At 47.6% G+C, this 15364-nt stretch overlaps 1 protein-coding gene across 6 annotated transcripts in view; it reads right to left on the minus strand.

The window, feature by feature from the left end:
- Positions 1-7136: 7136 nt before the first annotated feature.
- Positions 7137-15364, minus strand: part of ERMARD (ER membrane associated RNA degradation) — a 452987-nt gene continuing 444759 nt past the window's right edge. For all 6 annotated transcript variants that reach the window (XM_029594214.1, XM_029594212.1, XM_029594213.1 and 3 more), the window contains 2 exons: positions 9418-9531; positions 7137-7987 (listed from right to left, as the gene is read on the minus strand). In XM_029594214.1, coding sequence (XP_029450074.1) covers positions 7843-7987; positions 9418-9531 — 259 coding nt within the window. In that variant the 3' untranslated portion in view covers positions 7137-7842. The remainder of the gene's footprint in view (positions 7988-9417; positions 9532-15364) is intronic.

Here is a 15364-nt window from a genome sequence, read left to right on the forward strand (position 1 = left end):
TACAGTGACGGTAGGGCAATCAATGATGCACATTTTTATTACAGTAGGAAAAATTTAAAACAAAAAAGAGTGATCACACATCGGTTGACCACTCGTCAACCATATAGTTAACATGCTACGGTAACCAGATTTAGCTAAATACATACCTGCACATGCTGCCGAGTCGGCGCCCTACTGCGTACGCACGCCCACGACGACCTCCATCCTCATAGTTCGGAGAACCATCTCCTCCACTGGTGTCAGCTCGATGCTGCACGGTGGCCCTCCACCGGTCCTCTTTGCAGAGGCATTGATTTTAGCGGCCTTCTCTTTCACCTTTTTCTTGGTGTCCCGCCACCGGTGCTGCACCTGCTTTACATCCCTGGGCGTCACAGAAAGGGAGCTTACATTTTGGGCAATCTTTTCCCAAATCTTTTTTCTGCTGGTCCACAAAATCTTCGACTTGAAGAGAAGGTCATGTTTTTCGCATACCGCACGGCACAATACCTCTTCCTCTTCATCCGTAAAGCGCGCGTTACGGGTTCACTTTCGGGATGGCTGGCAGGCGCTTGAGTCTTCCTCTCGTTGCTGCTCCACGGCATGGTCCTCTACCTCAGCGATAGTGCGCTTTCCCGGCATAGTTAAACCTGAACAGTAACAAAGAGCACGTGAATAATGGACAGCATGGCGGAGATTAAATCTGTTAAATATACTAGAATATATTGAGGCCCCTGTATAGCCTCGATCAAGAGCCATTCCACAAATGGTTGCCGGTCTCCGTGCTCCACCTCCACCCGTGAAATGCTATGTTTTCAGGGCATCATTGTCTGAATCGGAGAAAATAACAAGGCGAACATGGGGTTAGTGAACGATGAAAACGTAGCAAATGACCACTAAGTTACAGGGCACAACGGATAGCTTACAGCCAAGAGTCTAAACCGAAACGTCCAAAACATTAAAAATGCAAAGAAGAGGGCGACATAAACTGGTAACAGTTAAAGACAAAACACCCAAAACAGTTAAAATACAAATTGAAGGGTTAAATATAGGAACTGCAAGTGAGAAACATCAGAGACAGATTGAATGCAAAGAAGAGGGAAACATAACCAGGCAACATCAGTAGACGAGGCGAACAAAATATTCCAAAGAAGTCAATGAAAAACAGCCTTCCCACCATGGATTCTGATCCCGTGGAGGGATGCGAGAAAAAAACATGAACGTCCTTGTTCGGCGGCTATTTTAACTTTCCAACGTCCATGGCAAGCGTGGAACCAAAGGAACGCCAAACTCTACTCGTCATGCATGAACGCACAAGTCAAAGCGCATAGAAGACAGTAGCACAGGCACACGGGGCAAAGGGACGGCGGATTCTAGGCTTCCTCCTTGTGCGCCCAAGCATAAGCGCACATAAAAGAGTTGCAAAGGCACACGGATCACCACAAGGGACGCCTAGTTTTTGTGAAAAAAAAAAAAGCGTGCTTTGCAATGCTTACCTGCTGAAAGCCTTGACGATCTCCCGTTCGATATCCGACGAAACAGTTGTACACGGTGTATCCTAGTCCAAACGAAGTCGAAAGGGACTTTTCCATTCAGAGAAGTGACCTATATACATGCCCATGGTAGGATTATGATGCTGTGCTGGCCAACTGGAAACTAGAGTTCCAAAACCAATAGGAAACCCCAGTTTCAAAACCAATCGGAAACTCCAGTTCCAGAAAGGCAGCAAAAATGGCGGGAACATCCATGTCCAGCCCTAAAGGCCTGAAAAGTTACTGTATATGAACATGGCGAACCGAACGCGTGCCCAATTTGGGCGCCTGAACAGTTGGTTGCGATATTCCCATGGCGGAACCGAGGGGACGCAAAAGTCAAAGCTTGAGCGTCTCTTTTGTTCCGCCGTAGGAACATGGCGAACCGAAGGGACGCTTAAGTCAAGGCTTGAGCGTCTCTTTTGTTCCGCCGTAGGAACATGGCGAACCGAAGGGACGCTTAAGTCAAGGCTTGAGCGTCTCTTTTGTTCCGCCGTAGGAACATGGCAAACCGAAGGGACGCTTAAGTCAAGGCTTGAGCGTCTCTTTTGTTCCGCCGTAGGAACATGGCGAACCGAAGGGACGCTTAAGTCAAGGCTTGAGCGTCTGTTTTGTTCCGCCGTAGGAACATGGCGAACCGAAGGGACGCTTAAGTCAAGGCTTGAGTGTCTGTTTTGTTCCGCATTTGGAAAATGGCGAACCGAAGGCATGCTAAAGTCGAAGCTTGAGCGTCTGTTTTGTTCCGCCGTAGGAACATGGCGAACCGAAGGGACGCTTAAGTCAAGGCTTGAGTGTCTGTTTTGTTCCGCCATTGGAAAATGGCGAACCGAAGGCACGCTAAAGTCGAAGCTTGAGCGTCTGTTTTGTTCCGCCGTAGGAACATGGCAGAGCAAAGGGGCCAGAAGCAGGTGGCACGGTGCTCACACGTGCAATGACACGTCCGGGCGGCCATTTTGTTAAAGGTGGCAAAGATGCCGAGAGGGAGGTCAGCAAATTTTTCCGATGGGGATGTGAGGCTGCTGGCCCAGCTGGTGGCGGCCGATGAGCGGCACCTATTCTTCCGTCCTGGGCACCCGCGGGACCAGGAGAGGGCCGACGAGGCCTGGCGGGCACTCAGGGCGCGATTCAACGCCCAAGCAGATTGTCCAAGGGAGGTACGTTCATAGGCCTCTGTTTTTTGTTATGTTGTAACGCGCATGGAAAACTACAAGTTAAACATCTTTGATTTGTGGGTTTGTTTAGTATTGTTGTATCTGACAGTTGGAAACTGATGCTTGACTTGTAAGAACAATTTATTTGGGTGGTCGCTTTGTAGAGCTGTGCGCCACAACAGGACAAATGGGACTTGACTTGTTTGAAGTATTTGGGTACTACATTTGTATTGGGAAGGGGATGACAAATGTAAAAATGACACTTCACTTGTTAGACTGATTGGGTTTGAATTTAGTTCTGCTTCTAAAATTTGTAGTTCAACTTCCTTTTCCTTTTGCTATTGTATAACCGACAGGTTGAGGCATTGAAGAAGCGGGCGCGCAGGATCCGGAGGGAGGAGCCGGAGTACCTGAGGGCCCTGCGGGCCCACAGAAGAGAGGACGGTAGGTGCAGTTAATAGATTTAACGGTTGAGCTGAAAGCGATAAAGAAATTTACTATTGTACTATTCTCGATCTTTGCATGTGCAACTGCGAAAATTTAAATATTTCTGTTTTCAGAGAGCAGCACAGATGATGGCGGTGATGAACTATGTGCTCCGCCGGAACAATGCCACGGTGAACCTTTAATAGACTCGGCATACTTTGTGCCATTTGTCACGCCAATGAAATTTGCACATGTAGATGTATGTAATGGTACCGCTTATGTTCCTGTTAAAAATGTTGCTAGGTTCTGTTTCTTGTTGGGCATGAATTCATGTAGGACGGGGTTAAGGCCTTAATTTTTTCTCTTTTCAGATACTTCGGAGGAAGAGATGGGGCCCCGGCCTATAATCCCGCCCCCTCCACCATGGACCGTCCCCCCGTGATCCTTCCCGTCCCCCCGTGATCCTTCCCGTCCCAGTTCCCCCCCCCCCCAATCTCTCCTGCTCCCCCTGCTAACCTGCCCACCCCCATTTTGGAGCGCCTGTCAGTTATTTTGCCTGTCCCCGTGTATAATCCACCTCCCCCCAAATTTTCCACCTCAACTCTCTCCTGCCCCGCCCACCCCACCTGCCATGGGAGATGAGGAGGACAGTGTCATTGACGTTGTCGGCCCTGCCTCTCCGGGGCTGTCCAGGGCTGGTGATCGGCCGGAGGACAGCATTGAGGGGCGCCTGGACTCAATGCTGTACCTCCTGGTGCAGATCTCCAGCCGCATGGACACCCTGGAGGGAATGGCAGCGCGGGCGGTGATGCTCCTGCACGACCTGCGTCATGGCCAGCAGGAGGTGGTTGAGCTCCTGCGAGCAATCGCAGGAGCTCAGTCACTGTTGGTCTTGGCGCAGGCTCCTGCAGGACCACCACCGCCTGCGGACCGTCAATGACGGCGCTCCTCCTCCTCCCCCATGGCATGCTCAGTCCCCTTTTTTCCCAGCGCCCCCCCCATTGCGCCCCCCCATGTAAATACATTTTTGTATATAGTTACATTTTATTTTGTATATTTTATTTTGAAAATATATTTTTGAACAGAAAAAGTTGGTTCGTTTCCTTTCAACAATTGTTTGCATGCGACTTATGTGTTGGTACTGCGGCCATAATCAAATGACTGCCAAGGTTGAGGAGAACATGCAGAGCATACTGGCGGGAAAGAAAGGGAAAATTAACCGGAAGAGGAGCACATGGAATACAAAGGGAAAATGAGCTGAAACAGAAGAGGAGAACATAGAATACGAGAGAAGAACATAGAATACAAGAAAATCTACAGAACACATGAAGATCACATGGAATACAGAGGGAAACTCAACCGAAACAGAATTGGAGCACATGGAATACCACGGTACAACTGATCGGACTAGCAGAGGTCGGGCTCATACACCAGTGCATGGAACAGGGATTGTTAGAGCAGGGGCCAGACACAGCTGGATATGACACAGGTGTTAGAGCTGAGGTCGGGTGCATACATACACCTGTGCATGGGACAGGGATTGTTACAGCAGGGGTCAGACACAGCTGGATATGACATAGACGTTAGAGCTGAGGTCGGGTGCATACATACACCTGTGCATGGGACAGGGATTGTTACAGCAGGGGTCAGACACAGCTGGATATGACGTAGGCGTTAGAGCTGAGGTCGGGTGCATACATACACCTGTGCATGGGACAGTATAGCTTCCCACTCCTAAGTGCTTTGACTTGCTCATATTTATCAAATTAACACACTGCATTCCAGCACGTTACCAAAGACAGTGGAATCTTTCCAATGAGTAAGAATCAACTTCAGAGCTACGACCAGTAGAAAGTACTGCTCATCAATAGAGACTATATAGGTAATAACGTAGAATGATAAAGACTTCTGAAGATTATTACACCCATTGCCAAAACCAGGATAAGGAGGGGGTTTAAGAAAAACATATATATATACATATATATATATATATATATATATATATATACACACATACATTCATACATATACACACACACCACAAGGGCTCGCCTTTCACCCCCTTATCACTCATGAAGCTTTCACTAGAAGTTGGGTATTTGGACAACCAATCTTTACCCTGAACCCTCACCAGTGCACTCTTTACCCTGAACCCTCACCAGTGCATCTTTAATTTGTGGATGTGTCTTTCATCTCCAGAAATGTAGCCCACCTTTCCCCATCTGCCATATAAATCTCCCCAGCGCCATCTTGCAGCATGTGACGTCACGCACGCCCGTTCATGCGCTTCGCTGGCTTGAGCGCCCAAATTGACCGGCCCCCAAGTCAGCGAAAGCATATGAACGGGCGTGCGTGACGTCACGGCGTTCGTTCATACGCTTCGCTGGCTTGAGCGCCCGAATTGACGGGCCTCCAAGTGAGCGAAAGCGAATGAACGGGCGTGCGTGACGTCACGGCGTTCGTTCATACGCTTCGCTGGCTTGAGCGCCCGAATTGACGGGCCTCCAAGTGAGCGAAAGCATATGAACGGGCGTGCGTGACGTCACAGTGCCCATGCACTACGGGTGTGCGTTTGTCAATCTTCGCCGGCGGGGGCCGCTGGAAGCCGCTTTCGCTGCTGGCTGCCCCCGGGAGGCAGGGGGGCAGAGAGGGATGAAAGAAATATATAGTAAGTTTACTTTCCTTACACTTATTCACAATACTTTACATGTCAAGTTGCTTTTCGCCTGCCATGATTCGGGGATTTTAGGTTTTTAGGTTTTCTTTTGGTTAAATTTGGGATCCACTTCCTGGTACCTGTCATATCAAATGTCATTTGAAATGACATTTGAAATGATAGGTACCAGCGCACCTGGGATACTGTATAGGCGCTGTATAAAGCGCCTATACAGTAAAATGGATTGCGCTTCATGGACGCGCGTTGGATGCGGGTTGGACGCTGCTTGCATTTGCAAGCAATTTAAATAGAGTATCGAGCGGTATGTGATCCGAACTGTGCGTGCGGTAAACGAGGGTGCGCCTGGCACTGCCGCACTCTTTCTAACGCGTCCTTACTGTATCGGCCCATAAATTAGAGCTGGATAAGTAATTATCTGGCTATAATATAGCTGGATAAAAAAGAGGCATTTTGGGGGCCTTCCGGGGAGGGGTTGAGTTATATGGCTAACATCTCTGAATATTGGGCATATCTGGTTAGGTTAGCCGGAGAAATTTAGGCCTGCATTAGGTAATAACACCGAAAATGTACTGTTTAGTGTAAAATAATGCTGGACGTGTACTGTTTAGTGTAAAAGTACACTTCCTTTATTATTACCTAAGTAATGCTGGAAGTGACCAGGATTGAGAACACAGTGATCCCAGTAAGGACAAGGGGATCACGTTTCTAGGAAACTGGTGGGTGGGAGGGTGTCAGTCTGGGGTAGGGAGGTGGTGGCTGTGGGGGAAGGCAGAAGAGGGAAATGTAAAGTATTTTAAGCAGGGAGGGATGGGGAGACCTGGGCAGCAGCAATTTTCTTTTGGAAATTTTAAAGCTTGTTTTTAGGTTTGCCCACCTTTTTGGGATAGCGGAGGGGGGTAGAGACATGTGGTGCTGGGGGAGTGGGAAACAGGATGGGAGGCCTGCAATTTTTTTTTTTGTTAAGGTGTGCTGGATATCTCTGAAGATAGCTGGGTAAGTAGCGAGTTATCCGGCCACATGAGGCTGGATAACTTTAGGTCTAACTGGCCATATTCAACCAAAGGCTGTTTAGGGTTAAAGTTATCTGACTTTATGTAGCCGGTTAACTTTAAACAAGTATATTCAATAGGATGTTTATCCTCTGCATGGCCTACTGAATACTGGCCTCACAGTTTTTAACTCAAAGGACCACTTCCAATATGTTGTGTTTCATATCTCTCTTCTGTAGACTGTAAGCTACAAGAAACAGTGACTATCTAGAATATGTCTGTATAGCACTCTATACACCTGGTAGTGCTTTACAAATAAATAAATAATAATGGGTCATTCTAATGTTAATTCTAAAGGAAATAATGACAAAGACATTTTCTTTCAAGGGTTTTTATTTTGTTTTATCTTATATTAGAAGCTCTCATACTGTTTAACTATAAACAAATTGTATTATGTTAGGATAAGACTTATACTGAGAACTAGGTACCTCATTTGCTGTATAACTACATAAACAAAAACAAATTTTATTAAATTAAAAAATACCAAACCATGGAACCTGTATATGACAAAACTAGAGTCATAGATATCCAGGAAAACGTATGAGAGGATCTCACATAGCAATCTATATGTTTTAAATAAGATATGTATAAACATCTTTGAAATAGAAAAAGTTCACATTATTGTTTTAGCCCAGTAGTTCCTACTTTTTCTCTAGAACCACTGGAATTCTGGCACCATAAGCTTCACAACTATCCAAGGATTTTTTCCCCCCTATTTTAAAAGACCCACGCATCCACTGTTCACAGTCTGGTCACTGAAGCCAGGAGCCATGCACCTGTATTCTTTTCAGAACCCTCTCTTTGGCCACCAAATGTAGTCCTTAATGACGACCATGACTCCCTCCCCTGCCAGAGGCTACGAACACTGCCTCCACAGCATCTCCAGTCAATCCAGAGTGTGGAAGGCCTGATCTGGGAAATCAACTGGGGATCCTCGGAAGCATACAGTCCTGCTACCAAGCTACCAGGCTGACCCAGTTCACATGCTTTTATAAAAACACAGTTTATAAAGCAATTTGCATAGCCGATTGTCAGCAGAGTTGTTTCTTCTCATCATACATCTTAATTTTTATTAACACTCTTTGGGAAAGATCCAGGGTTTCATCCCATTTGTTTTTTTCAGGACTAGTGTATGTTGCTAGATTTTCTGTGTACTGCAAAATGGACTTTAGATACCTGCAAAGAAACAGAGGCAGTCAAAAATAGCAATATATTGGGCCTCTTTTTATCCCCCTGCTTAAAACAGATATATCCTCAGCTTCCTATAGAGATATTGAAGACAGCTTCTTCATAATGGAGTGATTTTCAGAAGTGGGGACTGTAATATATGAACTGTCAGATTCAGGAACCAAAATTGGTAAATTTGGTTAAGATTGGCCCTGTTTTGATGCTTTTACACTGGGAAAAGATTTTTGGCACAGAGAAGGCTTCTGCACACAGACGGATTGAGACATATTGGCACCCAGGGTAGACTAATAATGCGGGTCCTCCCCTATAACTTGGTGCCCTTCCCCATTAGGTTACAGCAACCCACTGGTTAGCACGTTGGCCAGCCCCTTTATCTGGCCCTGCTTCTGTACTGAAGAAAGCACCAGGTTCTTGGTGTAGGGCACTGAGAATTTTTCTGCATAGAGAAAGGATTCTGACAGATTGTTTGTCAGCATGGAGCATGCCTGCTTTTGTTTTAAGGATTCTGACTGCCCACTTAGCTCCTTGGAAAGTGAATGGCACCTGCACGAGACTTATCTGAGTCTTGGCCATGATGACAGGCCAAGACTCAGATAGGGCCGGCTTTTAAGACATATGCGCGGGCGTACATTTTTTCCTATTACTGGAATATGAGCCTTTCTTTTCAACCATAGTGAGCAACATGATGTCTGCAAAGTTAAACAATGACATTTATGAAACTTGAAATTCAACCCCAAATCTCTAGAATTCGAGGTGGGGGGGGGGGGGCTTATATATAAGGTTTCTATGAGTAAACCTGGCCGATGATGAATTCTTATGACCAAAAATTAAATGAAAGTAGTTCAGCAACAAATCTCATTCCATGGAGAAAGACAGACTAAGGAGACCTTGCAGCATGCGGTATATATGATACCAACCATGCATGTGCAGAAAGGCTTTCTAGTCTTTTTTTAGCTACATTCAGGGTACATTCTGTCATCGGCGCTATCTAATAATGTCACCCAATATGGAAGTGACTTAGCCTGCTTGTCTATTAAGAATGTGAATACTTTTGTACCCATGTACTTTACAGATGCAAAGTATGCAAAGTACTTGTAGTGATTTTAAAATGAAATCCTGTGAGTAGTTTATTGTCCCCGCCCCAGCCTTGCTCCTGTTTGGTATGGTTAGTGCATGTACTTTTAAATGCATACACAAGAGGCAATTTTCAAAAAGTATTTTTATGCAATTTAATTATATTTTTGCTTGTGTAAATTTTTAAAAAATTGCCTTCATTGTACAAGCATGTGGACTGTCCTGCCCCTAGACGAACAAATGCAAAAAGCTGCTGGGACAAAATCAACAGAGTGCAATGAGAAAAGGTCTTTCCTAAATGGTCAAGAAAGCCATTTTCTCTTAATCCTACAACAGACACTTACTTTAGATACTGCTGGCATTCAGAAGTAGTTTTCTTGCAGACATGATATAGATTGATTCGATTCAGGGCAACCATCATTAAAAGAAGTCTCAGCATGGGTGACAGAAATGTAATACTAGAAAAATAAAACAGAAATCTGTATTAGCTCTACAATGTTTGCATCTTGTGCTATTAAGGAATATAGAAATGAATATGATATGATTCACGGTTGTTAGCCTTCCTCTCTAAAACAGCTTTCAATGGGCATTCCCTATTGCTGTTATTTAACAAAATATAGCAGAGCAGTAGAAGAAGACTGCTCTGTTCTGTTTTCATGGTTACTATTTTCTTTTTACTTTTTCTATGGCTGCATTATATTCATCCAACTCCTTGTAGCAACTTATCTGTAATTATTTCTCTTTCCTACTACATTGACAATTTTGTGCTGCACAAAACTGTTAAGGCTGCTACTACACTAAAGTATTGTGCCATGGGCAGTTTGCGTAAGATCAAGATTTTACACCCAATGGATGTCATCTCACCACTTTTACTTGGCCAGTCTGTATAACAATAGAGAGGTTTATGTCTGACATATCAGTCCATCTTGCAAGGCAAACTCTATATTTTCATGATTTGTATAGCACATACCAGAGACAAAAAATGGATAGTCACTACTCCCTGGGCTTACAATCTAGTCAAAACAGACAGGATGCACAATGAAAAACAAAGAGGTGGCTCTGGTACAGAGGAGGGCTGGTGTGAGATTGTTCTAGTAAATGGGTATATAGTATTGCCGGAAAGGTCACCATGACTGTCTGAGTAAAGTGGCATGGGAGAAAGGAAATCCTGCATGAAAAAGAGCTGCAACTGAGGCAGAGTCTTCAGGGGAAAACCAGGTCTCATTTAAAGGTGAATAGAGTGAGAGATGAAGAGGTTGTGAATTTAAGCAAATATGTTAAAAGCAAAAGGGGGTCTTCCAGAGAGAACATGTGAAAAGCAGATAATGTAAACATAGGGAGGTCAAATTTCAGTGGGATGAAACGTTGGAAGTTACCCAGGTAACTTTAGCCAGGATACCGAATGAGACTTATCTGGATAAGTCTCCCACTGAATATAGAGTTTAGTTTATTAAATTTGATTGCATCACCTTTCATATAATATGTTAAGGCAATTTACAGTTAAAAGATGAAAACATTAAAAAACATCAATATCAAACCCCTAAAACATAGACAGCATCAAAGACAAAAACATTTATTTATTTATTTAAAGACATTTATTACCTGCCTTTCCTACATTCAGAGTGGGGTATATTATGAACATACACAGTCAAGTGAACGGGGGGGGGGACGACGACAGGACATTACATATTTCTTCGGGGGGGGGGGGGGAGAGTAACATAATTCTTCAGAAAGGGGGAAGCAACATAAAGGCATTGAGGAGGATCATTTAATCGAGAAGGGGCCATTCTAGTGGTCAGTAGTTGGCTAAGTAGTGCTCTCTGAATGGGGACAAGTAGGGGGTAGTCCATTATTGTTTAGGTTTGGGAATTCTTTTTTGAAGAGGAAGGATTTTAGGACTTTTAAAAAACATTTCCTCTCTGAGACTTTTGCGTCACTCGGACCCAACCGAGCTCATTCACCTTCCAGCCGGCCCCTTCCTGGGCCGGGCCGGGCCGCGGTGAGGTACGGTACCTTCCGGCGTCGCACGGTGTTTTGCAGCCTGCCCCGCGGGCGGGAGGCCTGGTCCCGGTCGCACGACACTGCCGCCACCTTGAGCCCTGCTGCTTGGATGTCTCTGCACATGCGCTATCGGCACGGATTTGAAGAAGACAGGGCGGGAGGTCCTGACCCCGCCTTCTGGACGACATCATCAAGGCAGGACATTTAAAGCCTCTTCTGCCCTTCACTCGGGGAGTTAGCAAGGTACAATTTCTCAGGATTTTCTTGTTCTTTCTTCAATCTGTCTTCTCTTTGGATTTCCTGTCTCCAGCCGGTGACTTTCCTAGTTCTCGGTCTTAGCGATCTGCCGCTTCCTAGCTGTCACAGGAGGCTCTCTCTACCTCAGGGGTTCTTGCTTTGTTTCAGGTGCCTTACAGGGACCAGGTACTCACTCCTCAAGGGCCTGCTCTCCCTGCCTGGTGCCTGCAATCCCTCTCTCTGCCCTTCGGGGTATTGCTAACCTGGATACCCGCTCCTTGGGGGCCCTCTGCTTTATTTCAGGTGCTTACAGGGATTAGGTACTCGCTCCTCGAGGGCCTGCTCTCCCTGCCTCAGTGCTGCTATCTAACTTCTTCAACCTGGTGGAATCGCATATCAACAGCAACCATCTTGTGAGTAATCTTAATCTCAGTCTATCTCATCCACAGTACTGCCTTACTGGAAAACCTACACCAGAATCCCCCTATACCAACAGGGCGAGAAGGGTTCACTGCTGCCACCTCTGGTGGTATTCTTCAAGCTGCATAGCCTGCTGGGATCTGTATACAGGTATCAATGTAGTGAGTACTCTGACCTTTGTCAGTCTGTCATCTACAACTCGGTTCTGGGAACCGCATCTACTCCCGTGTACTGACTCATCTACCATTGAGGAATGAGTTCCTTCTGCCGAGAGATCCTGGACTGCTCTACGCACCTCCTCACTACTGCCACCTCTGGTGGTATCCATTTGCTGTATAATAAAGCAGATACTACCTGTGTTTGTGCCAAGAGACTAGCCTAGTACTGCAGCTCCTCATGGGGCTCCTCCCTGTAGGAGTGGTCATCACTGCAGTACCAAGAATCCATTTAAACCATAACAGAGACATCTTAATTTCTTTGATAGGCTGTTCCATATGTGTGGTTCTGCAAAGAAGAAGGCACAATGTTGAGATTACTTATCTAATAATCTCCTTTTCCTTAGTGTAGACAGATGGACTCAGAACAAGTGGGTATAGTGTGCTCGTGCTAGCAGTTGGAGACGGATCTGACGTCAGCACGGGTACATATACCCCCACAGGAAGTGAAGCAACTCAGTAATCTTCCTTGCAAAAGCTGTTATGGATATATGTGTACTGACGATCAATGAATTAGTGAAACAGGATTCCCCTGACCGATTGATAGTAGCTGGAGACCGCCAGCGCTTCCAACCAGAAGGCGTCGACACCTGGTAGAGTGGACGCTCTTATGTAAGAAAATGACATGGCATACCTTGAATCGGTGAAACCCATGTACACCGGCAGCCGGGCGGGATGCTGAGTCCATCTGTCTACACTAAGGAAAAGGAGATTATCAGATAAGTAATCTCAACATTTCCTAGCGTGTAGCCAGATGGACTCAGAACAAGTGGGATGTACAAAAGCTTTACTCCCGGACTGGGCGGGAGGCTGCCTGAGGACCGCGTAGGACTGCCCTCGCAAATGCTGTGTCCTCCCTGGCCTGAACATCCAGACGGTAAAATCTGGAAAAGGTATGGAGGGCGGACCATGTCGTCGCCTTACATATCTCTGCGGGCGACAGCATCCTAGATTCTGCCCATGAGGCCGCCTGCGCTCTGGTGGAGTGAGCCTTGACCTGCAGAGGTGGTGACTTCCCGGCCTCTACGTAGGCCGCTCTGACAACTTCCTTGATCCAGCGGGCGATGGTGGGCCGAGAGGCCGCTTCCCCTTGCTTCTTCCCGCTGTGGAGGACGAACAGATGGTCCGTCTTACGTACTGCTTCTGTCTTTTCTAGGTATCTGGGCAGCAATCTGCCGATGTCAAGATGGCGTAGCAAACGCCCTTCTTCTGATTTCTTCAAACCCGCCGTGGTTGGCAAAGATATGGTTTGGTTGAGATGAAATTGTGAGACCACTTTAGGTAAGAAAGAAGGAACTGTGCGAAGATGGATAGCCTCTGGAGTGATTCTGAGAAAGGGATCACGGCAGGACAGCGCTTGTAGCTCCGAGATGCGGCGTACGGAACACACCGCCAGCAAGAAAACCATCTTCAAAGTTAGCGAACGGAGAGACAGGCCCCGAAGGGGTCTGAAGGTGGATCCCGCGAGGAAATCCAAAACTATGTTGAGGTTCCACAGGGGCACTGGCCACTTCAGTGGCGGACAAATGTGCTTGACTCCTTTCAGGAAGCGGGAAACATCTGGGTGCGTGGCAATGGTCTTGCCATCCCTCCTGGGACTGTAGCAAGACAACGCAGCCACCTGAACCTTGATGGAGCTTAGGGAGAGACCCTTCTGAAGCCCATCCTGCAGGAAATCCAGAACACTAGGAATTGTGGTCGCATGTGGATTGGTGCCATGAGTGTCGCACCAGGCTTCAAATACTCTCCAGATCCTTATGTAGGTGAGGGATGTGGAAAACTTGCGAGCTCGGAGGAGTGTATCTATCACCGGCTCCGAATAACCTCTTTTCTTCAGTCTAGCCCTCTCAATGGCCAGACCGTAAGAGAGAATTGAGCTGGATCCTCGTGGAGGATGGGACCTTGACGTTGCAGGTCCCTGAGAGGAGGCAGGGGAAGAGGCTCCCCTGTCAGTAGTCTTCTCATGTCCGCGTACCAGGGTCTTCTTGGCCAGTCTGGTGCCACTAGAAGAACTAGGCCTCTGTGCCTCTGAATCTTGTGTATAAGGGCGCCCAGCAGGGGCCACGGAGGAAAGGCGTATAGCAGAGTCCCTGGAGGCCATGGCTGAACCAGGGTGTCGATCCCGTGAGAGAACGGATCCCGCTTGCGGCTGAAGTATCTGGGTACTTGAGCATTGGACCTGTCCGCTAGTAAGTCCATGTCCGGAGTCCCCCACCGATCCACAATCATCTGGAAGGCTGTGGGCGACAGCTGCCACTCTCCCGGATTTAGACTTTCTCTGCTGAGGAAGTCTGCCGTGGTGTTGTCCTTCCCGGCAATGTGGACGGCGGAGATGTCCTGAAGATTCGCCTCTGCCCAAGCCATCAGTGGGGCGATCTCCAGAGATACTTGTCGGCTTCTGGTTCTGCCCTGATGGTTGATGTATGCCACCGTGGTGGCGTTGTCGGACATCACTCTGACTGCTCTGTTCTTCAGTCTGTGAGCAAATCGAAGGCATGCCAATCGGACTGCCCGAGCCTCTAGGCGGTTGATGTTCCACGCTGACTCTTCTCTGTGCCACCGCCCTTGTGCGGTGAGTCCTTCGCAGTGTGCTCCCCAGCCGCTCAGGCTGGCATCTGTGGTGAGCAGAGTCCACGTGGGGGAGGACATCCTCAACCCCTTGCTCATGTGGTCGGACTGCAGCCACCACCGTAACTGTGTCCGGACTCTGGCAGGCAGAGGTAGGTGCGTGGAATAGTTCCGTAGACGGGGGCTCCAGTGAGAGAGCAGGGAGTGTTGTAGAGGTCTCATATGGGCCCTTGCCCAAGGTACCACTTCCAGGGTGGATGCCATGAGACCGAGAACCTGCAGATAATCCCAAGCTATGGGCCGACTGGCTCCCATCAAGTACTGGATACGCGTCTGAAGTTTCAACCTTCTTTTGGTAGTGAGACTGACTGTGTCTGCCTGGGTGTCTGTTACGGCTATGCCTGCTATGTAGCCACCTCACCACCAGAGGTCCTCCACGAGCATGTCCTTCTGGCTGGCCCACTCCTTCCTTCCTGTCTACTCTATACACCAGTCTTGTCTTTATAACCCTGTCTAGCAGTACCATCGGCGCTTCAGCATCGAGCTCGCCTGGGCTCCCTGCTCTAGCCTCCCGTGCTTGGCCTTCGGGCCTTCTGTCCTGTTCTGTATTGCCTTGCTTGCGGTGTTTGGCCTTCGGGCCTTCTGACCTGATTCGCCTTGCTCTGTGTGTGTGTGTGGCCTACGGGCCCTCTGCCTTCTGTGTGTGTGTGGCCTACGGGCCCTCTGCCTTCTGTGTGTCTGTGGCCTACGGGCCCTCTGCCTACAGTGTGTCTGTGGCCTACGGGCCCTCTGCCTACCGTGTGTGTGTGGCCTACAGGCTCTCTGCCCCGCTCTGCTGCCTTCGGGCCTA

The sequence above is a fragment of the Rhinatrema bivittatum genome, chromosome 3, assembly GCF_901001135.1.
Source record: "Rhinatrema bivittatum chromosome 3, aRhiBiv1.1, whole genome shotgun sequence".
Taxonomy (NCBI): domain Eukaryota; kingdom Metazoa; phylum Chordata; class Amphibia; order Gymnophiona; family Rhinatrematidae; genus Rhinatrema; species Rhinatrema bivittatum.